We start from the raw sequence: 23,039 nt of genomic DNA on the forward strand, positions 1-23,039 counted from the left end.
TATTCTCGTCGCTTCAGAACATTAAGGTTGAACCGCTGTAGTCACATGAACTGATTTAAATATGATCAATAGCCACTTCCAGTTGGGAAAGTATCTTTGATTTTGACCCCAGGAGAATCTCAAAATGGCCCCTTAAAGTGGAAGTACAAAAATATAATAACATAAGTAAAGAAATTGAGTAACAACTTTAGTAACCATATGGCTTCTACACTGGGCATTTGAAAGTGTAAATTAACTTGCTGTCAATAGAGGCCTCACTGAGCCATCGGATTTCATCAAAAATATCTTAATTTATGTTCCGAAGATGAATGAAGGTCTTACAGGTGTGGAACGACATGAGGGTGAGTAATAAATGACAGAACTTTCATTTTTGGGTGAACCAACCCTTTAAACAACACTGAGTCATGAATTACACTTCACTGAAACATTCAAGTATTAAAAAAATAAATCACAAAGTGGAAGTAATGTAGCACCTCTTTTTAATATAGTCCTATTTTCATATATCTATTATAAAGTATCAACATTTGCTCAGTTTTGACATTTACATCCGGTTGTCAGGAATACAAATCATAAAGTGTGCATAACTAAAGGAGTAATGTAATGTCAAATCAAAACCAGTAGAGAGAGAGTCTTAGGGGCTGCCATTGCTTTCTCCCACTGGAAGAGAAGCCAACGATCATTTATTAAAACAAAATCCCTATAAAAACATATAAAACGGTAATAATAATAATACAAGACTAAATTGATGTTGGTCATAATTTCTGACATGCGATCAATTTCACAGTTGGACATATTTGAAATGGACAGTGAAGTTGAGGGTTTATATCATCCTTAAACAATGAACAAAAAAAAATCAAAATGATTCCATTACCATGAATAAATGAATGAAAACTAATATAGTCACTGTATGCAAATAATACAAATCTTACCAAGAGAACTCATTCCACTGCAAATAATGAAAGACGTGCATCTCCTCAACCTGCTTGTTATAATCTCTACACTAGTAGTCCACTGTCGAGGCTTTAGAGAGTACAGATGGTTTGTGGGTAGTTTGTAAGAGTTTGGGGCATAAAGAATCACAGAAGGGAGTGAAGCTGCTGGCAGACTGTGGGTGGAGGTTTAAAACGCTGAGCAACAGGAATTGGTGGGAAATTGCTTCCGATGCAGAGGTGTTGATGTTTGCTGTGTGTCTGGGCACCACGAAAGCTGGGCCGCAGCACCTCGATCGTGGGCAAATCACCCGTTCTCTGGTGTAAATATATGTGTGCGTATGCAAGCGTGCGTCACACCTGGCCTTTCGTCTGCTGGTGAATCCAGTCTGTGAACTTTATGACACGTGTGTAAACTCCGGGCCGGTTTTGTCGAGCGCAGCCCTCACCCCAACTCACAATGCCTGCTAGAAACCACCTTCGGCCACGTTCCAGACACACTAAAGGTCCCCCAGAGTCTCCCTGTGCGAACAAAGACGTGAATATATGAACCGTGAATGCTGAGAAGCACATAAATAGTGACTAAGTGCACACTAACCTGACAAGCATCCACTCCTCCCTGAATGTTTCCGGCGCAAAGCATTCTGGGAGTGACCGCATCGTCATACATTTTATTGCAAGTGTTGTGACTGATGATGTTAACGGTGGCCTCCTGCAACAACGTGGCCAGTTCGCCTGAAATTTAGAAGGTTTTTCATTAAAAACAATGCATTTAATGATATTAAACGGTGTATGCAACATAATTTACTTGTATAATATTTCCAAAACCGTTCTGCTTTTTAAAGTTTACTGATATAAAAATACTTGGTAACACTTACAATAAGGTTTAAAGGGTTAGTTGACCCAAAAATTAAAATAATGTAATTTATTTCTTACCCTCATGTCGTTCTACACCCGTAAGACCTTCGTTCATCTTCGGAACACAAATTAAGATATTTTTGATGAAATCCGAAGGCTCAGAGAGGCCTGCATAGCCAGCAATGACACTTCCTCTCTCAAGATCCATAAAGGTACTAAAACATATTTAAATCAGTTTATGTGAGTACAGTGGTTCAATCTTAATATTATAAAGCGACGAGAATATTTTTTGTGCACCAAAAAACAAAATAACGACTTTTTAACAATATCTAGTGATGGACGATTTCATAACACTGCTTCGGAGATTCAACGGATCAAAGTCACGTGATTTCAGCAGTTTGGCGGTTTGATAAGCGATCTGAATCACTGATTCGACTCAAAAGATTCATAACGCTCTGAAGCAGTGTTTTGAAATCGGCCATCACTAGATATTGTTAAAAAGTCTTTTTTTTTTTTTTTTTGGCGCACAAAAAATATTCTCGTCGATTTATAATATTAAGGTAGAACCACTGTAGTCACATGATCTGATTTAAATATGTTTTAGTACCTTTATGGATCTTGAGAGAGGAAGTGACATTGTTGTATATGCAGGCCATCGGATTTCATCAAAAATATCTTAATTTGTGTTCCGAAGATGAATGAAGGTCTTACGGGTGTAGAACGACATGAGGGTGAGTAATAAATTTTTTTTTTTTTTCATTTTTGGCTGAACTAACCCTTTAATATCACATAAAAGCTGCATATCGGCTGTATTTACTGTAAAATGAAATTGGAGATCTTCAGTATTAATAGTAGGACTATTGTTAAATTGTTAAAGTGTTTGTCTTATTGCTAGAATGACTGTTTTGTACACTGTAATGGATTATAAGATAATGCACAGATAAGTTATTAAAACAGGTTCTTCTCAAATCAATATTTCATGTCCCCGTCATTATTAATGTGCTGTGTAATAAGTGATACAACTGTATATTATCCCTTAAATGTTCATCTTGTTTGAACTTGTTTGTTCTTCTAGGATCAAAACTGCTTGTGGCTTTGCATCAGGGTAGTGATCAACCTGTCAGGGATAGCAACTGGCTGGATGTACAATAAGCCTTTATTTAAAATATAAGAATACATTTAAACCAACTTCAGTAATTTCTTATTAGTTAGGCATACATTTTAGGATCAATTTTAACCATAAAAATATAAGTACTTATTTAGCACTACAGGTAGCATATCTAATGTGTGACTTTCCATTTCGATGGGGATGCTGGGGGATTTTTCAGTGAGTGTTGTCAAAGATGACTTGCATTTTTCTCATCTTTAGTCATCATATGAATCATGTGTTTAAAAGTGTGGATAAAGTTGACTTGTTTCAGCTGAACAAGCTGCAATTGTTTGTTTGGAATGTGTTTCTACATGGTGACATACCTTCTTCTGTCAGAACCCCCCATCCAGTGACAAAGCAGCTGGTTCCAGAGGTGAAGGCATGAGAGGCGGCAGGAACGCAGACGGGCTGTACCAACTCATTGAAAAAAACAGGGGCGCTTAGTTCTAGTAGGGCGATGTCATAGTCGGATGTGAATTGGTCGTATTGCGAATGCAAGACAATACGGCGAATTTGTCTGGTGGCTGCTGCGTTGCTGACCGAGTTCATTACTCGCATACCCATGTAGGCCCTCCATGACCGCGCATCAGAATATCTGCCAAAACATGAGCAAACACTTATAGCTGAAGCGTCACGTGTTTTGGAGTGCGAGAGACAACAGATTTAGATACTGTGTGTCATGTCGTTCCACACCCATAAGACCTTCGTTCACCTTCAGAACACAAATTAAGATATTTTGATGAAATCCAAGAGCTGTCTGACCTGAGACTGCGACGTAATTACCACATTCAATGTCCAGAAAAGTAGTAAAAACATATACAACAATAAAATAGTCAACAGTGGTTCAACCTTAATGTTATGAAGTGATGAGAGTACTTTTTGTGCGCAAAAACAAAACTAAAATAACAACTTTGTTCGTCAATTTCTCCTCTTCCCTGCCAGCCCGTTACGCAGTTGGCGCAGTGCTGCGTTTCCGTGTTTACATCCGAACGCCGGCTCACGTGGACTATTTAAATTATGTTTTACTACTTGTCTGGACATTGAATGTGGTAATTTCATTGCTTTCAAAGAAGGATAAAAAAAAAAACTCTCGGATTTTATCAAAAATATCTTAATTTGTGTTCCGCAGATGAACGAAGGTCTTACAGGTGTGGAACGACATGAGGGTGAGTCATTAATGTCAGAATTTTCATTTTTGGGTGAACTAACTCTTTAAAGAAAAATAAAATAAAATAAAATAAAATAAAATAAAAAAAAATAAAATAAAATAAAATAAAACAGATGGACAATATAAACACTACGATTCAAAAGCTAGGGTCGGTTTAAATGAATTTTTAATTAAATTAGTTTTTGAAAGAAGTCTCTTATGTAATTTATTCCTATGATGCAAAGCTGAATTTTCAGCATCATTACTCCAGTCTTCAGTGTCACATGATCCTTCAGAAATCATTCTAATATGCATTTACTCATCATTTACTCACCCCCAAGTAGTTCCAAACCTGTATGAATTTCTTTGTCCTGCTGAACGCAAAGGAAGATATTTGGAAGAATGTCAGTAACCGGATAGATCTCGCCACCATTGACTACCATAGTATTTATTTTTCCTACTATGGTAGTAAATGGGGGGGCTAGATCTGTTTGGTTACTGACATTCTTCCAAATATCTTCCTTTGCGTTCAGCAGGACAAAGAAATTCATACAGGTTTGAAACTACTTGAAGGTGAGTAAATGATGACAGAATTTTCTGGGTGATCTATCCCTTTAATCCTTGCTGAATCAAAAAACAAAACAAAAAAAACATTCATACAGACCCCAAACCTTTAACAACAGTGTAGGTGCCTGAATAAAACCTCACTTGATTGCATCTGAGTCCTGAAAGCAGTGAGCTGCAGAGACGAGCCAGCGGCTGGCCACCAAAGATGCCCCACAAACATGACCATAGCGCTCCATTTGAAGGCTGACCTGCCACGGCCATGAGCCTGTCTGGGCATCTGTTCCCCCCACAATCTTTGCCCTCTTCCTGGGCCTTGTGCCACAACCTACAATGCACAGCATGACATTTGTAGGATTTGTTACTGTTGCAAGCAAAGAATCTTTATTATAGGCAGTTAAATTGTCATTCTTTAAACGCTTACCACAGCGCAACTCATCCGAACCATCTTTGCAGTCTTTGATGCCGTCACACTCCGGATTGATCTTACTCAAGCACTTTCCACTGGCACATTTGTAGGAGGAGGGAGAGCATCCTTTTGAAACTGCAAAGGATCAGACAGACAGAATTCGTCATCAATGATAAAATAATGAAATGATAAACATTGTGCATGTGTGCTTGTTATGAATATGTTTGTACTGAAAACCATGTGGCTTGATTGTCCAAATGCTTTTTTTGGGCCAAAAAGCCCTGAAGGATGACTGAATAGAACCGAATTGTAGGCAAAGTGGGTTTTAATCACATGCTCTTGTGCAGTTGAGTTCATCGCTGCGATCTTTGCAGTCCACAATCCCATCACACACCGATGCTTTGGGGAGGCAGATTTTGTTTGGGCACATATGGTAGCATTTACCTCCTAAAAAGTGGGCAAATTGAACACAAAAAGAAATGAGCTTGACAAACTCATAGGTGTATACACACACACGCACCAGAAGTTAGGTAGGTCTTACCACAAACTTTCTCCACACGTCTGTAGCAATAAAATTAGACATCTCTGGGTATTAGTGAATGCAGGAAGAGAGCAATTTTGCTGCATGAAGTAATAAATCTTCATAAGGACTGATAGACACTCTTACCACAGTTAGTCTCTTCACTGCTGTCACCACATGCCGTGTTACACTGGTTGTGTGGTCTGCACTGACCGTTACAATAAACTTCCCCTGGTTTACACGTGTCTAAAAGCAAAGTAGAGCAGGGGTAAATGAGACAACAATGGATGGCAGAAAAGAATGCAATTATAAAATTTAAATGTAACTTATGCGCTTACTGCATTTAGCCTCATCTCGTCCATCAGAACAGTCTTTTTCTCCATCACACACTTTCCTCAGAGGAATGCACTTGCCATCTCCACAGCGGAACTGCCTCGGACATGCTAATATGGGAGAATAAACATGATCATTACTCACTGGGCTATACATTTGTGCATTGGAAATGATTCAGTAAGATTACATTTTTTTTGTTGTAATGTCATGATAAGTTAAGAATTTTATTTATGGATTAACGAATTCACACATTAAATAGAGTAAAGGTTATGTGTATTTGGCATGCTGTCCGAGGGGAGAGCTCCGAATTCAAAATTTGGCCTGAACCCAGAGTACTCCCCCCCCATCCCAGGTTGGAATAGGAATAGTTATAAGTGAGGAGATGGGGTGGTGGAGGGATGTCACTGAACAGAGGTACGTTTGCTTTGCTGAGTTGATTAAATAACTAAATAAGCTCCTCCTGTGTTAATTATCTGAACGTGCTCCTCCCGAACTTTGTTGATAAAACCTATTTAAGAAATGAATCTGTAACTACATTTTCCATTTCCCAAGTAAGGTACTAAATATGAGACCTCATACTCTTAAAAAAATAATGATTACATTCACTGATCATTTGTTGGAAAATAAAAAATTAGTTAATCTTCATAAAAAGTTGACTTTTGATCAAATCAATGTTTCCCTAGTAAGGTGGGTAATGATTGAGCTTAAATGCTGTGAGCACTAAAAGATATGTAAAAAAATTGACAAAATGTAATATTATTTATTTGTCTTTCCACCATGCTGTAGAAAGGGTGCAAATGATGTTGCATTTTAGATGTCACAATTTTAAATAATGATTCTGTATTTTTTGTAACAGGGAAAATCATGTGGCAACAGGGCTGCACACAAAATGTGGGACACAGCTAAAATCACGATTAAAAATTTTTACTAAACCTAAATCATGCATGAATTATGACAACCTAATTTTTTTCCAATGTGTGGAAACCCAACTCAGACTATGTAGAAAACGCTCATGCTCCCTCCAGTCTACCAGAGTATGTTGATTTACCATTATTAGCTCATAATTCTGGACACATTTCTACCGTAGCTCTCCTCTCTGAGAAAACCACAGACTGAAATCTACATTGATCTTTTGATGTTTTCAGACTGTGGAAAAAACTAGCGATCAGGTGTTTTCAGTCTCATCTGAAATGAGCAGTGTTGGGGTAATGCATTACAAGTAACATGCATTACATAATTAGATTGCTTTTTTGATGTAACGAGTAAAGTAACACATTACAAGTAACATGCATTACACAATCAGATTGCTTTTCGATGTAACAGGTATAATAACACATTACATGTAACATGCATTATGTAATCAGATTGCTTTTTTGATGTAATGAGTAAAGTAATGCATTACAAGTATCATGCATTACATAATCAGATTACTTTTTGATGAAACAGGTAAAATAACATTACATGTAACATGCATTACGTAATCAGATTGCTTCTTTGATGTAACAGGTAAAGTAACGCATTACAAGTAACATGCATTATGTAATCAGATTGCTTTTTTGATGTAACAGGTAAAGTAACGCATTACAAGTAACATGCATTATGTAATCAGATTACTTTTAGATGTAACAGGTATAATAACACATTACATGTAACATGCATTACATAATCAGATTTCTTTTTTGATGTAATGAGTAAAGTAATGCATTACAAGTATCATGCATTACATAATCAGATTACTTTTTGATGAAACAGGTAAAATAACAATACATCTAACATGCATTATGTAATCAGATTGCTTTTTTGATGTAACAGGTAAAGTAACGCATTACAAATAACATGCATTATGTAATCAGATTACTTTTTTGATGTAACAGGTAAAGTAACACATTACAAGTAACATGCATTATGTAATCAGATTACTTTTTGATGTAACAAACAAAGTAACGCATTACAAGTAACATGCATTACACAATCAGATTACTTTTCGATGTAACAGGTATAATAACACATTACATGTAACATGCATTACGTAATCAGATTGCTTTTTTGATGTAATGAGTAAAGTAATGCATTACAAGTACCATGCATTACATAATCAGATTACTTTTTGATGAAACAGGTAAAATAACATTACATGTAACATGCATTATGTAATCAGATTGCGTTTTGATGTAACAGGTAAAGTAATGCATTACAAATAACATGCATTATGTAATCAGATTACTTTTTTGATGTAACAGGTAAAGTAACACATTACAAGTAACATGCATTATGTAATCAGATTACTTTTTGATGTAACAAACAAAGTAACGCATTACAAGTAACATGCATTACACAATCAGATTACTTTTCGATGTAACAGGTATAATAACACATTACATGTAACATGCATTACGTAATCAGATTGCTTTTTTGATGTAATGAGTAAAGTAATGCATTACAAGTATCATGCATTACATAATCAGATTACTTTTTGATGAAACAGGTAAAATAACATTACATGTAACATGCATTATGTAATCAGATTGCATTTTTGATGTAACAGGTAAAGTAATGCATTACAAATAACATGCATTATGTAATCAGATTACTTTTTTGATGTAACAGGTAAAGTAATGCTTTACAAATAACATGCATTATGTAATCAGATTACTTTTTTGATGTAACAGGTAAAGTAACGCATTACAAGTAACATGCATTATGTAATCAGATTGCTTTTAGATGTAACAGGTATAATAACACATTACATGTAACATGCATTTCGTAATCAGATTGCTTTTTTGATGTAATGAGTAAAGTAATGCATTACAAGTATCATGCATTACATAATCAGATTACTTTTTGATGAAACAGGTAAAATAACATTACATGTAACATGCATTATGTAATCAGATTACTTTTTTGATGTAACAGGTAAAGTAACGCATTACAAGTAACATGCATTATGTAATCAGATTACTTTTTGATGTAACAAACAAAGTAACGCATTACAAGTAACATGCATTACACAATCAGATTACTTTTCGATGTAACAGGTATAATAACACACTACATGTAACATGCATTACGTAATCAGATTACTTTTTGATGAAACAGGTAAAATGACATTACATGTAACATGCATTATGTAATCAGATTGCTTTTTTGATGTAACAGGTAAAGTAACACATTACAAGTAACATGCATTATGTAATCAGATTACCATACCAAATCAGATTTTAACATAAGTGCAAATTACATTCTAATGACACAAATACATTTATTTACAAACAAAAAGGTTACTGATGAAGTATTTAAGAACAACAATCACAGAATGAATTGTAGCTGAATTGTAGCTGAAATTTAACTAGTGATACATGAGGTCCAAATTAGTGGACAGATGATTAATCAGAATCCAAAATCAATACTTGGAAAATGTAACAATGATATGACTCCTTAGATGTTACAACATTTTTTTGCCTGCAAGAGTCGTCAGTCATCTTGGTTTAGAGAAAAAAAATCCACATACAATGGCCTGCCACTTGGTGGCAGTGTATAGGATGATGCACTAGTGTCCACTGTAATGGTTGATGTGCAACTGTGCAATCAAAACCCATGCACATGCAAGAAATGGCTTTTTGAATAGCTGTCCACTGTAGTGATCTCTATGCTTTAAAGGGTTAACAAAATTAATAATCAAAAGTAATTTAAAATAAATAATTATTTATATTACATAATATTTTTTAAATATTTTATTTGATATTTCTCACCAAAACAACAACAACAACAAAAACATCGGGATAATGCTTTACTTTGAATGGCCCTGAAACAGAATACAACGAACTCACCACTTTCAGGAGAGAAGGCTCTGTAGATCAGGTAAAAACCTTTATGTGTCAAAGACTCATCCGAGTGAAAGTGCAGCAGGACGGGTGAAGAATAGATCCTCTTTCTGCTGTTGTCCCCAATTGGGTTACAGAGCCTGTGGAAGCAAAGAAAAAAAACATACACATGCATATATACAGACATGCACACAAATATACTGTTAGTTCAGCAAAAAAATATGATCTGATTCTCAATACATGCATTATAAACATAGTGCATGTAAACCCAGAGTTCGTATATAGAAGTCTAAGGCAACTGTTTTCAACACGTGAAAGACATGACACTCACTTGACGCCACCTATTTCCAGCCAATCTTTTTCGCAGGTGCTCGAGGCTGGTGAATCCTGAATGTCTAGCATCACAATGGTCACGGAGAGAAGGTATCCCGGCAACGGAGCCTAAAAGTGAAACCAGACACTCAACGGACGCACTCTTACACAAAGCAGCAGCCACCCTGCGGCCCTCGTCTCAAAGAGGGAGCATCCCAGACCTCTGAATGGGGTTCACAGGGCATGCATGCTAACACTGGGGAAGAGACTCATGGGATACATGGGAAAGCCTTTAGCCTTAGCTCACCCTGATTTTCCAGTTACAGTCCACATTTGGAGGGTAGTAGGCGGGGTAGTAAGGGGACGTCACTGTGCCGTTCCACGCAGTGAGGAAACCACCACACTCTATAGAAAAACAGTCACACGGAACCAAAGAAATTCTAACATCTGAGTGGAATAAGACTATAATGATAGCATCTCATGCTGACCACTAATTCACACACCGGTTTTGGGTATAGCCTGGAAATAAGCTTTGAAGATGGCTCCTTGCCTCTGACGACTGAATGAAAATGTGACAAGCATGACGTTCCCAGAAGATGTCAGTTTCATTACAGGGGACGTTCCTGATATTGGCAGACCACACCATCTGTGAAGAAGAGAGATGATGTTTGATGTTCAGGTCACTTTACTATGACAATGACAGGATGAAAACAAAAAAACAGCATTCAGGTGTGGAGTGCCATGTCATATTGTGCTCATATCTTGCCATTGACATCAAACCTGGTCTTGATGCGGCATATTTGACAGCTAGAGCAGAGATGTTCAGCAACTATCAACTTAAAATGTCTATTCCTCACGACCAAATGATCATATAGATTCAGAAGACTTGGAATATACACTACTGTTCAAAAGTTTGAGGTCAGTCAAATTTGAAAGAAAATCTTTTTCTTTCAAGGATGCATTACAATGATCAAAAGTAACAGTAAAGACTAATACATTGTTGCAAAAGTTTTCTATTTCAAATAAATGCTGTTCTTTTGATCTTTCTATTCATCAAAGAATCCTGAAATGTGACTAATTTCACAAAAAATATTAATCAGCACAAGTGTTTTCAACATTGATAAAAGTAAGAAATGTTTCTTAAGCAGCAAATCAGCGTATTAGAATGATTTCTAAAAGATCATGTGACATGAAGACTGGAGGAATGATGCTGAAAATTCAGCTTTGCCATCACAGGAATAAATTACATTTTAAAATATATTAAAAACACGGTAGTGTAGTTATAAAGTAATCCGAACCACCTTTACAGTGTTTTTTTGGCATTTTTGGAGCTTGACCAATGACATAAATTTCAGTTTTGGGTGAACTAAACCTTTAGGGCAATGGGCCAGTTGTTCAAAATGTTTAATCTGGATCAGAATGATCTGGATTTGGCAATCCCATGTTTTGCTATCCAGGATCAAGTAATCCATCTTATTTTTGTGCCGGTTTTTCAAAGCAAAATTGGATTGGATCACCCTGATCCAGACTTTTTCAGATTACCAAATCTGGATTACTAGTGCTCTACAGAGCCCCTAAAGGGACATGGTGATAGAAAGACTGGTTCATCTCTTATGATTGTGCCAATGTAGTTTATAAACAGCGATAAAAAACCCCAAAAAAAACACTTTGAATCAAATATAATATTTTTGTTTGATATTTACAGCACTTTTCTCTTTTTTACTTTACTGTAGGTTTAACGAAATGCTAAATATGTAGCCTAATGTCTTCTTCTCATTTATTACTTTAACTGTTAAACTAATCAAGAGCAAAAGAAAAAGAAAAATGTATATTACATGATAAAAATGTTGTATTATTTGGCCAATTTTAAAGTTTTACTACATTTTCCTCCTGGAATCCACCTTGAAATCCAACCCCCTGTTGGGATCAGGATAATCCTGTTTTTTTTTTTGGATCAAAGTTATCCAAATCCTACTGACAAGTTTTGAACAACACAAACTGAAGGTTTGATCCAGATTAAAACTAGGATTGGATTCCGTTGTCTAATCTGATTTCAGAATCCCTTTTTCCTTTTGAACAACCAATTTTTAAGATTTGATCCAATCCGATAGCCGAAATCAGATTACTTTTGAATAAATGGCCCCAGAAGGGTGAATTTTAGGAAAAAAAAAAAAACAACAACTTTAAAACTGGTCAAAAATACAACATTTTATCATGTAATATACATACATGCACATATTTTTTATTTTGCTCTTGATTAGTTTAAATGTTAAAGTAATAAATTAGAAGTAGGGATTAGGCTATATATTTAGCCTACTATAAAGTAAAAAAAAAAAAAAAAAGAGAGAGAGATTCTGGTGCCATAAATAATCCCCAAACAGCTGTAAATATCAAACAAAAATATTATATTTAAAAGTGTTTTTTATCACTGTTTGTAAACTACATTGGCACAATCATAAGAGACAAACCAGCCAAAAAAAACCTTTGCGAGCAAACTCAAAGTTTCTCGGGTGAACGCTACGCAGAACATTTCTGAGAGAACACAAAAGCATTGAAATGTCTCCACCCCCAATCTCATATTCTTTCTATCACCATGTCCCTTTAGGGGCTCCGTAGAACACTATAATCCAGATTTGGTAATCTGAAAAAGTGTGTATCTGCATCAAGGTGGTCCAATCCAATTTTGCTTTGAAAAACCAGCACAAAAGTAAAATAGATTACCTGATCCTGGATAGCAAAAATTTCCAAATCCAGATCATTCTGATCCAGATTAAACTTTTGGAACAACTGGCCCCTAAGCATTATAATTCAATTTTAGAGCACCAAATTAAGGCCAGGAAACATACAGAATATGTTCAATGCTCATTTCAAAGCACTGACTGAGAGTATGCGTCGATGCTGCAAATGGACAAAAATTGCTTTTCTCTATGTGATGTCACACTTACCTAGCGATGATCTTGTTCTGAAGCGGCAGTAGAAAATCATAAGCAGACAGTTTGTTGGCAGAGCAGCTTCCTGGTGTTGCCCCTTGAAGTGTGAGAATGACCAGTCGCACGACGTGGCCGGACGGCACCCGCAGCCTCCACTGGTAATACGGCTTCTTCGGACTGACAAGACTGAGCGTGCGATTGTTCCCGTACTTAGCGTACAGGTCAAAAGACATGGCTGTTAGGCAGATGGGAGTAAGAAATGATCAGAATGAGAGAATAGATCAAAAATACAATCAGAAAATAATGATTGTAGAGGAATTTTCATGACAGAATGATAGTACGGTAGTGATAGTACACTGTAAGACCTGCCTGGTTGAGGGACTTGCATGCAGAGTTTACTCAGAGGATTAATGGGACATGGTTGCATTTGAATCGCCTTACCTACTTGTGGCGTATATTGTGTTTTTCTTCGCTCACGGTATGATGTATCATGGAGGATACAGAAGAATTAGTTTAACCAACATTTGGCAACTCAAATGAGTCAGTGTTCATAAATCATGTGAGTAAACTCAACAGGCTTTACAGTGTATTATGGTTGTACCCTGCAGCCCCAACTGCCACTTGCCACTCTGTAAAGAGTTTGGGTTCTTTAATTTTTCTGCTTTGTCATCAGAATCTTCATCGTCATCATCCTCAGCATCACCACCGTCATCTGGATTCAAACCTGCACACATAGAAACACACGTTTAGGTGTTTTCCTTACTTTGGAAAGGATAAAAACAGAGGGCTGAAATGCTCTTTACCCAGCAGACGCAGTGTGTCCTCATCCCTCTCCATGTAGTAGCGTTCCTCATTCTTGCTAAAAAGAACCTTGTTGGTTCCAGGTAGACGACGCTGCAGTCGGGCCGGATTCACTCTCCGGAGTTCCTCAGCAATAGCGGGAGGAGCAGAGAATTTACTCCAGTAGTACACACAAAGACCTTCCACTCCTTCACTGTCATCAGGACACATGACTTTTAACAAGATGGCAACACCTAAAACTGATTTAGTTTGAGTTGATGTGCTAATGGGCAAATTTGCAAATGCTAACAGATGCCAAATGTGTGATGACATAGAAACAGTTTTGCATTGCACAGCTGAGTTGCAATAAGGCATCACACCTACACTACAATTCAAATATTTGGGGTCTGCAAGATATTTTTTAAAAGGTGCCCTAGATTCAAAAATTGAATTTACCTCGGCATAGTTGAATAACAAGAGTTCAGTACATGGAAAAGACATACAGTGAGTCTCAAACTCCATTGTTTCCTCCTTCTTATATAAATATCATTTGTTTAAACAACCTCCAACGAACAGGCGAATCTCAACATAACACCGACTTTTATGTAACAGTCAGGATCATTTATATGTATGACCCCAATATTTGCATATTCCAGCCCATGTTTAAGGCATTACACAAGGGCAGAACGTCTGGATCTGTGCACAGCTGAATCATCAGACTAGGAAAGCAAGCAAGAACAATAGTGAAAAATGGCAGATGGAGCAATAATAACTGACATGATTCATGATATCATGATATTTTTAGTGATATTTGTAAACTGTCTTTCTAAATGTTTCGTTAGCATGTTGCTAATGTACTGTTAAATGTGGTTAAAGTTACCATCGTTTCTTACTGTATTCACGGAGACAAGACTGTCGTTATTTTCATTTTTTAAACACTTGCAGTCTGTATAATTCATAAACACAACTTCATTCTTTATTAATCTCTCCAATAGTGTGTAATGTTAGCTTTAGCCACGGAGCAGAATCAAACTCATTCAGAATCAAATGTAAACATCCAAATAAATACCATACTTACGCGATTAGACATGCTGCATGATGAACACTTTGTAAAGATCCATTTTGAGGGTTATATTAGCTGTGTGAACTTTGTTTATGCTGTTTATGGCAAGCGCGAGCTCTTGGGGCGTGGAGCACGAGATTTAAAGGGGCCGCATACCCTGAATCGGCGCATTTATAATGATAGGCAGTTAAAAAAATTAATAAAAAAAAAACTATGGTGTATTTTGAGCTGAAACTTCACAGACACATTCAGGAGACACTTAAGACTTATATTACATCTTTTGAAAACATGTTCTTCGGCACCTTTAATGTTTTATGCTCACCGAGGCTTCATTTATTTGAACAAAAATACAATAAAAATGGTAATATTACATTTTAAAATATCTTATTTTATATATTTATGTATTTTAAAATGTAACCTATTAATATTATGGCAAAGCTGAATTTTCAGCATCATTACTCCAGGATCAGTGTCACATGATCCTTCAGAAATCATTCTAATATGCTGCTAATATTTGCTGCACAAGAAATGTTTCTTATCATTAATAGTGTTGTAAACAGTTGTGCTTTTTAATATTTTTGTGGAAACCGTGATTCTTTTTTTCAAGATTCAAGATTCTTTGATGCATAGAAAAGAACAGAATTTATTTGAAACAGAAATCTTTTGTGACAATATTAATGTCCGCACTGTAACTTTTGATCAATTATTATAGAACCATTAAAAATCACAGAACAAAATGACTACTTGAAATCAAAACTTCAAACACAATAAAACAAGCTAATATAAATAAATATTATTATACTAAATAAATAAGACTAAAACAACACTGGACTTTTGTGGTTAATATTAACAGTTGTCATTTAAGTAGCTTTTATAAAAATGCCTTAGAAAACTATCTTCAGACAAAACAATGGCACTGACATATTTTAAGCTAAATTAAAGGTGCTCTAAGCGATCCTGGGCGGAGTAACTTCCTGTTGACGTTCGAAGTGTTGTCAAACAAAACAGAGGCTAGCTAGACCCTCCCTCCTCCTCCTCCTCCCCCTCCCCTCCGTGCTTCCTGAAACAGTCATGAACGCGCATTTAAAATCATTCTTGTCGGTTATTGGCTGGAGCATGTTTATTATGTTTTGTGGTCCAGGCTGCACCAGGTAGTTTTTGTTGCCGTTTTCGGAGCTTGTGGCGACTACAGAGACTGCGTTTTTTTTACAGTGTGTTCAGGGGACAGGCAGCTAGCGGATAGTGAGGAGATGTTTGCTGTATGTGACAAAAAATGTTTTGGCCTAAAAACGCGTGACATCACTTAGAGCACCTTTAAGTTAATATTTTAAGTTAAGTCAAAACAGCTCAAAAAGGCATTTTCATCTGGGAGAAAGTTAACTTTCAAATGAAAATTACCCCAAGCTCTACTCACTCTCAAGCCATCCTAGGTTTATACGACTTTCTTCTTTCTGATGAACACAATCGGAGATATTTTAATAAATATCCTGATGCATCCGAGCTATATAATGGCAAAGAGCGATACCAACGAGTATGTAGCTGAAGAAACTTCATCCATCCATCATAAACGTACTCCACACGGCTCCGGGGGGTTAATAAAGGCCTTCTAAAGCGAAGCGATGCATTTGTGTAAAAATAATATATCCATATTTAACAAGTTATAAAGTAAAATATCAAACTTCCACCAGACCACCTTCTGTATTCAAGTTCCGAAAAAACAGAACATTGCGTCAGTTTTTTCCATAAGTTGAACAGGGAAGGCATAGGACGTAACTTTTTGAACTCCAAGAGGCATTGCGTCTGGCAGATGCTAGATATTTTACTTCATAATTTGTTAAATATGGATATTATTTTTACAAAAATACATCGTTTCGCTAGCCTGACGTGGTCATACATACTGCATACGAGTCTGATACTGCTCCATTGGGCTTTGATTATGGGGGCGTATTTCAACCGATCCAGGAAAGACCTCAATTGGATAGACCTACAACCAATCAGAGCTACAGAGTAAATGATGTATGTTGAGCGACACATAGTTGTCAACAGAACTCAACTACACACATGCTGGAACTAGATGATCGTAAACAATCTTTGCCAGTGTTGTAAAAAGAATAAGTATACACGGAGTACTTGCCAATTACTGCGCTGTCGATATCTTCTATAACGGACGCGTTGGCGGAATCTCAGTTCTTCAACAACAGCCATCATTGTTATAAATTAATTGAAAGTGCTCTTTGATGACGTGGCTGATGACGTTTCTGGTGATAATCTGTCAATCATCGCCCTGACAAATGTGATTGGTCCGAACAGTTTCTGTTCGGGCATAATTACTCCTCTACGGATCGAGTCCAGACCGAACTCCCCGACCTCAAAATGTTGTGGGCGGGGCTAAGTTCGGCTGGCATCCAGGCTATTGTTTCGCTTCAGAAGGCCTTTATTATGTGGAGTACATTTATGATGGATGAATGTGGATGGAGGCACTTTCTTCACTGGTTTCACTCACTGCCATTATAAAGCTTGGATGCGTCAGGATGTTTATTAATATTTCTCTGATTATGTCCATCAGAAAGAAGAAAGTCATATACACCTAGGATGGCTTGAGGGTGAGTAAAGCTTGGGGTAATTTTCAGTTGAAAGTGAACTAATCCTTTAAGCTCGTAAAACCGGGGGTCACGCTTTTTTAGCCAATCAGAAATAGGCTAAATGTTCGTGTTTGCGTTTGTTGGTTTCGGAGAGAGGTATTTAAGGTTATGGCACAAGTTCCTGTAGCACACTGTGCAATTACTTAATACTTACAGCACCTTAAAATGTGAAAATTCAATGATTATTGTATTTTTCACACAGTCAGTCTCATGTAGCCCCAATTACACACAAATCAATTTATTCAATGTGCACACAAATCCAATGGATAAAAAACATAAATGTAATTTATAAATAAACCAAACTGTGTTTATGTACAGACTCACCTAAATGCAATAATTCCTGAGTGCTGGTAATACGAGCTCCAAGGTGAAGAATCATACAACTCTGAGAACTTAGATCCACAGCACGTCAACCAAAAGGAAGGACAGAGATGACAGAGACACCATGTAATAACTGGTTACCATGACAAACATCAACCGCTATTCTATTTCAGATGTACTTCTGCACACCGCAAACAAACCACTGACAACATCTCCCAAGGTCATGAAGTTTCCATCTGGTATATACAATATTTCGGGACGTCGCAGTGACATCAGAGCCACGGAAGGCGTGACATCACTGAAGAAGGTGAGACATCAGTGGCCCAGGCGAGACCTGCAGCCTTGGCACAAAAGAGCTGTTCTTGTGCGATTGGCTTTGAGCAACAAGAGCTTTGGGCAACAACAGCGCCATTGTCTGGGGCTCAATGTCATCCCGAAGTGCTGGATAGAAGGGGCGGGCAGGGGGTTTAGACTAACTTTTATGAGCAAAGGAGCACACTTGCAGGCCGTCACTTCTCACAATCGCATTCGCTCACTATTAAACGGGATTACAGGCACGACACAGGTTACATTTAGGCTAATTAGAGCATCGCGCTGGACAAAATGCCGCACTTGGCCAGTTTCCTCATCGGCCTCTATTAATCTGTGGACACAAATGCCAACCGTTCCCATGATACTGGCACACATTGGCCCTTTTGGCCCAGACTTTCCTGGGCTCTCTTTCGGTGGCCTATATCCTTACTTTCTCTCTCTCTCTCTCTCTCTCTCCTGGCCTACTCTGTCCCCTGGTCTACCTTTCTTTTCTCCGCTGGCTGCAGCCTCTCAGCAAAGAGGTACAGAGCATCTGATTGTGTGTGAGGAAGCCCACAGACAATGTTTTTATTGAAGGACTGCTCTTCCTCTCACTCAGCTTGCCTGGGCCCTGTCCCTCTCACAAACACCGTTCTTGTCCTCGGCTCTGAAAAGCTGCAGTCCTTTGGGAGCCAGTCTCACCGCACCGCCTCACACCGAGCCGGGCTCCGGTTACAGCTGGCTTTACATTTAAGAGGGCCACGGAGCGGCCGAAGACTCGGCAGAGCCTGCTTTACATTTAAAAGGGTGACAATGAGGGACGAGCGCACCACTGGACCTGCAGCTCTGGCGGACTTTGCGTTTGAAAGTGCCAGGGGCGAGCATCGTTCCTTGAGTGGTCTCTGGAGAGCGCCCGCATTCCGGAGAGATCACGGAGAAACCGGCTTTGTTGCCGAGGGCGGCACAGAGAGACTGTTATGTATGTTTATGCTTACGTAATGGCTTAGCGCCTGAGACTGGAGGCGGAACTGTGTAGACGACGGGTCTGCCAGGTCTGGAGAGAAACTGAGGTTGGAGAACTCGATGCTTCCTCCAAGGTAGAACACTGAGGGCGATGGAGAGGCTGCGGGAACAGGAACACACATATGAAGAAATGATACGAGATAATAAGATTTCAGAAACTACACAGAACATTTTAAAATGCTTTCAAAAGTTTGAAATGTTGATTAACACAACATGCTAGGGATGTAACGGTATGTGTATTCATCCCGAACCATCATAGTACTGGTGTCACGGTTCGGTGCATACAGACAGACAATGAATACAGTCAGTCACATGTGATCCACACTCCAATCCAGAAGGGGGAGCTTGGTAATGCAACGCTGCTTGCTAACCGCCACAACAGGAAAAAGTGCAGAAGAAGAAGAACTATGCATAGAAATGTTTATATGTAATCTTTCAACCAGCGTTTCAACCGATGAAAGACATCCAATAAAAGACAGCTTGAGAATAATATCTCATGTAGCATTACATTTACCTCAGGCAAGTCATTTAGTGTCCACAGCATGTTAGTTCACTAGAGAAATTAATGTTAGAGGGGAGCGTTTCACTAAATATATGCACCATATTAGCTTATAAATTCATTATATTAACTTTACCTGTTAGTAATGTCTTAATGATTTAATATATGTTTAAATAAATTCGTCTTGAAAACAAGTTATGACAGTAACTGCATAAATGGTCATATTTCAAAAATGAATTGGAGTAGTAAAATAATTGAAAAAGAATTTTATAATTAGATTTAGAAGTTAATACAAAACCTTCTTGTTTGCAATTTATATGTTTTTTTTTATTTGAGTGTTGATTATTTTATTTAGAAAATAAATAACAACTGAATCTAATAGTTTGGGCTCTGTTGTTAATTGTAACCTTTACTATTATAGTAATTTGCATAAAAGGGCTCCCTGTATATAGATTACAGCTTTATCTGAGATAGATTTTAAGGAAATGTTCATTATAGTTGAATTTATTTATAGAAAGAGAGAGGATTTCTTCAATAAACCACTGTTTAATAAAACAGTTTTATGTTTAGTTTTCTCCGCCCTTCTGTACCGAACCTGTACCGAACCGTGACCTCAATACCAAGGTACGTACCAAACCATCATGTTTGTGTACCGTTAGACCCCTACAACATACCCTAGACCAAAATAATACAGTATTACAAAATATTAAATCATTTTAAATAAATGTAGCTTAATTTGATATTTTGTTATATAATAAGCACACAGAGAAATAAGAAATAAGCAAATAAGAAATAAGCACAGTTACTTTTCAAGCAAAATATTTCATTTTTAAGAATTAATACATAAGCAGAGGCAAAAGATGCTATTTAGTTGCCATTAGGGCTGTCAAACGATTAATCACGATTAATCGCATACAAAATAAAAGTTTGTGTTTGCATAATTTATGTGTAAGTACTATGTGATTATTATGTGTTTATGTATTTGAGAAATATTTACAAGTATTTATATTTATTTATATTTTTATATAATTTATATTATATATAAATAAAAATATTTTGTACATAAATAACATATTTCTCTTAAATATATACATTAATTTGTGTGTATTTACATATTAACACACAGTACTCACACATATATTGCGCAAGCTCAAACTTTTATTTTGTATGCGATTAATCGTTTGACAGCCCTAGTTGCCATATATTGTAAAAAGACTTACTAAAACATATTTGAACAAAACAAAAAATACTTTTTCTAGTTACACTACCTTCTAAAAGTTTGGGATCTGTAATTATTCCTTTTTTAAAGAAATGGATACTTTTGAAGAAAAAAGAAAACATACAAACTATGTTTCTAAAGGATCATATGACACTAAAATCTTGAGAATTCAGCATTGCCAACAAACCAACCCCAAACTTCTAAACTGTAGTGTTTATTTAGACAAAGATTATTATTATTTATTATCATTATTATTAGTAGTAGTAGTAGTATCCAAAAGTGTCTTAACATCTTTTGGGGGTCACTCATGTGAATAAAGAAGAATATCTACAGCAACCCAATGTATATGAGTAGCCTATCCAACAAAACAAAATAAAAATATGTTCATGCTCTCCTTGAAGACTCTTCTTGGACAGCCGAGGATGAGAAGCTTGACTAGCTATACTGGAACATACCAGATCATAATCTCAGCATTCCTCTACAGTAGAGGGTCTTAACTTACATGCAAGGAAATGGAGAGTCAGTGCAATGGCAGCCGAGAGAGGGAGTAGGGGGGAGGCTCTCAGCGCCCACTTACTCCATGCCCCGCAATCCACTCTCTTGCCCACCGGGCTCTTGATGTCAGACTCTTTGCTAGATGGGCTTGACGTCTGGATGGGCTTTGTCACAAAGTCCTGTGAAACACAAGTCGAGAAACGTTGCCATAACGTCTCTTGTTGAGACAGCATATGAGCCGAAGCAAGTCATGATCATTATCACAACCTTTCTGTCACCCTACAACAACCTATGTGTCGTATTTAATTGGCTTCCCCCCATCATTCTAAACATCTTTTCATTAGGAGGAAGGGGTCACGGAACTAGGATATCCTGGTGGGATTCCCCTGTGGAGTCGCACAAAGCGTAATTTGAGGGTCTGCTTTCCCACGGCCCCTCTCAGCGGTGTCAGCACTCCATCTTTGACAAGCACATTCATGAGACCATCAAGACCAACGTTTGGCAACCCGGTGGCCAAACTAAAAGGTTTAAGTTCATTATCAAAGCTGAAATGAGCTTAAAATACCTTTTGTAAGTTTGTATAGGGAAGAGGGGAGTGTTGTAACAGGCTAACCAATTATTATAAACTGGAAACTAGCATACACTCTTAAAAATAAAGGTTGCCAGCGATGCTAGAAGAACCATTTTTGGTTTCATAAAGAACCTTTCAGTGAAGAACCATTTTTATAGTGTGAAGAACATTTTTATTATCTGAAGACCTTTTTTTTTTTTTACACTATAAAGAACCTTTGTGGAATTGAAAGGTTCCATGGATGTTAAAGATTCTTCATGGAATTACTGATGCCAATAAAGAACCTTTATTTTTAAGAGTGTACATGACCACCAAAATTAGCTGACAGAAGTTACAAGACAAAAAAAAAAAAAAAAAAACTATTCTGAAAAAATAGTATTTCTCATAATTTGATTGTAAAATGATAGAACATGCATGATCTATGAATCAGCAGGTTCTCTTGCATTATTAGATATATAACATCCATGCAATTTTTTCTTCTACGTGTTTAAAAAATAAACTAGTAATCATATCAAGATCAGACAAGGAGGGTTGTAACACTTTCCAATGTACTTCTACTGGATTTTCACAGAATACAGACAGACCTACATTTGCAACTGAGTAACTAACTTAGCCTATGTTTTGTGTGTATTTCTAAATGTGTTTCTAATTGCAGTTTTAAGTTAAAACGTGTCCTTAAAATGTTTAAAATGAGGTCGTGATGAAAATAATATTATGCACATAATTTAAAACACCCATGTTTTCTATTAGTTAGATGTAGGTTGTAATAGCAGCACTTTGTACTTGACATTTACAACTAATTAAAATACTTTAATTACACTTTAATATTATTTTCGTATTTATCTGCTACACAATACTTAAATATCAAAGTTAGAGACACAGCACTAAAAACACTGAGAGATGTTGAAACATTGTTTCTCACACAATAGAATTATATGCATTCTGTAAGTAAGAATAAACATTTTAATTAATTATAAGTGTTCAAAAGCATCATCACCGTGTTGAATTCGTTCTAGACGCTGTGTCTGTGCGCGCGGTGCTGATGGAGGGTCTCTCCTACCTGTGCAGGTGCACCGGCGGGGGCGCAGGCTCCTAAACCAGAGACGCTGTAAACTTCGCAGCTCCTGTTTTTGGGAAAAGTCCTCATGGCCCGCTATCTTAT

General features: G+C 37.0%; 1 protein-coding gene across 1 annotated transcript; it reads right to left on the reverse strand.

The window, feature by feature from the left end:
- Window positions 1–633: 633 nt before the first annotated feature.
- Window positions 634–23,039, reverse strand: LOC137013903 (suppressor of tumorigenicity 14 protein homolog). Its single transcript, XM_067377944.1, has 19 exons — window positions 22,938–23,039; window positions 21,314–21,485; window positions 19,066–19,193; window positions 17,783–17,850; window positions 13,777–13,967; window positions 13,575–13,697; window positions 12,989–13,208; window positions 10,547–10,689; window positions 10,351–10,448; window positions 10,063–10,172; window positions 9,738–9,871; window positions 5,916–6,020; window positions 5,725–5,823; window positions 5,391–5,504; window positions 5,073–5,192; window positions 4,793–4,976; window positions 3,261–3,532; window positions 1,528–1,664; window positions 634–1,451 (listed from the first exon to the last, which is right to left on the reverse strand). The coding sequence occupies exons 1-19, from the start codon at window positions 23,022–23,024 to the stop codon at window positions 1,284–1,286; spliced, it is 2,673 nt and encodes an 890-aa protein (XP_067234045.1). The 5' UTR covers window positions 23,025–23,039; the 3' UTR covers window positions 634–1,283.

The sequence above is a fragment of the Chanodichthys erythropterus genome, chromosome 23 (assembly GCF_024489055.1).
Source record: "Chanodichthys erythropterus isolate Z2021 chromosome 23, ASM2448905v1, whole genome shotgun sequence".
Lineage (NCBI taxonomy): Eukaryota > Metazoa > Chordata > Actinopteri > Cypriniformes > Xenocyprididae > Chanodichthys > Chanodichthys erythropterus.

What these genes read in the sequence shown, in the direction of transcription:
- LOC137013903 (XM_067377944.1), bottom strand. Translation starts at nt 23,024, where the DNA reads ATGAGGACTTTTCCCAAAAACAGGAGCTGCGAAGTTTACAGCGTCTCT. An exon ending in GACTCTCCATTTCCTTGCAT is followed by an intron (nt 19,194 to 21,313) that starts GTAAGTTAAGAC and finishes CTGTTCCCGCAG; the next exon opens with CCTCTCCATCGCCCTCAGTG. An exon ending in CAGAACAAGATCATCGCTAG is followed by an intron (nt 10,690 to 12,988) that starts GTAAGTGTGACA and finishes TCTTCTTCACAG; the next exon opens with ATGGTGTGGTCTGCCAATAT.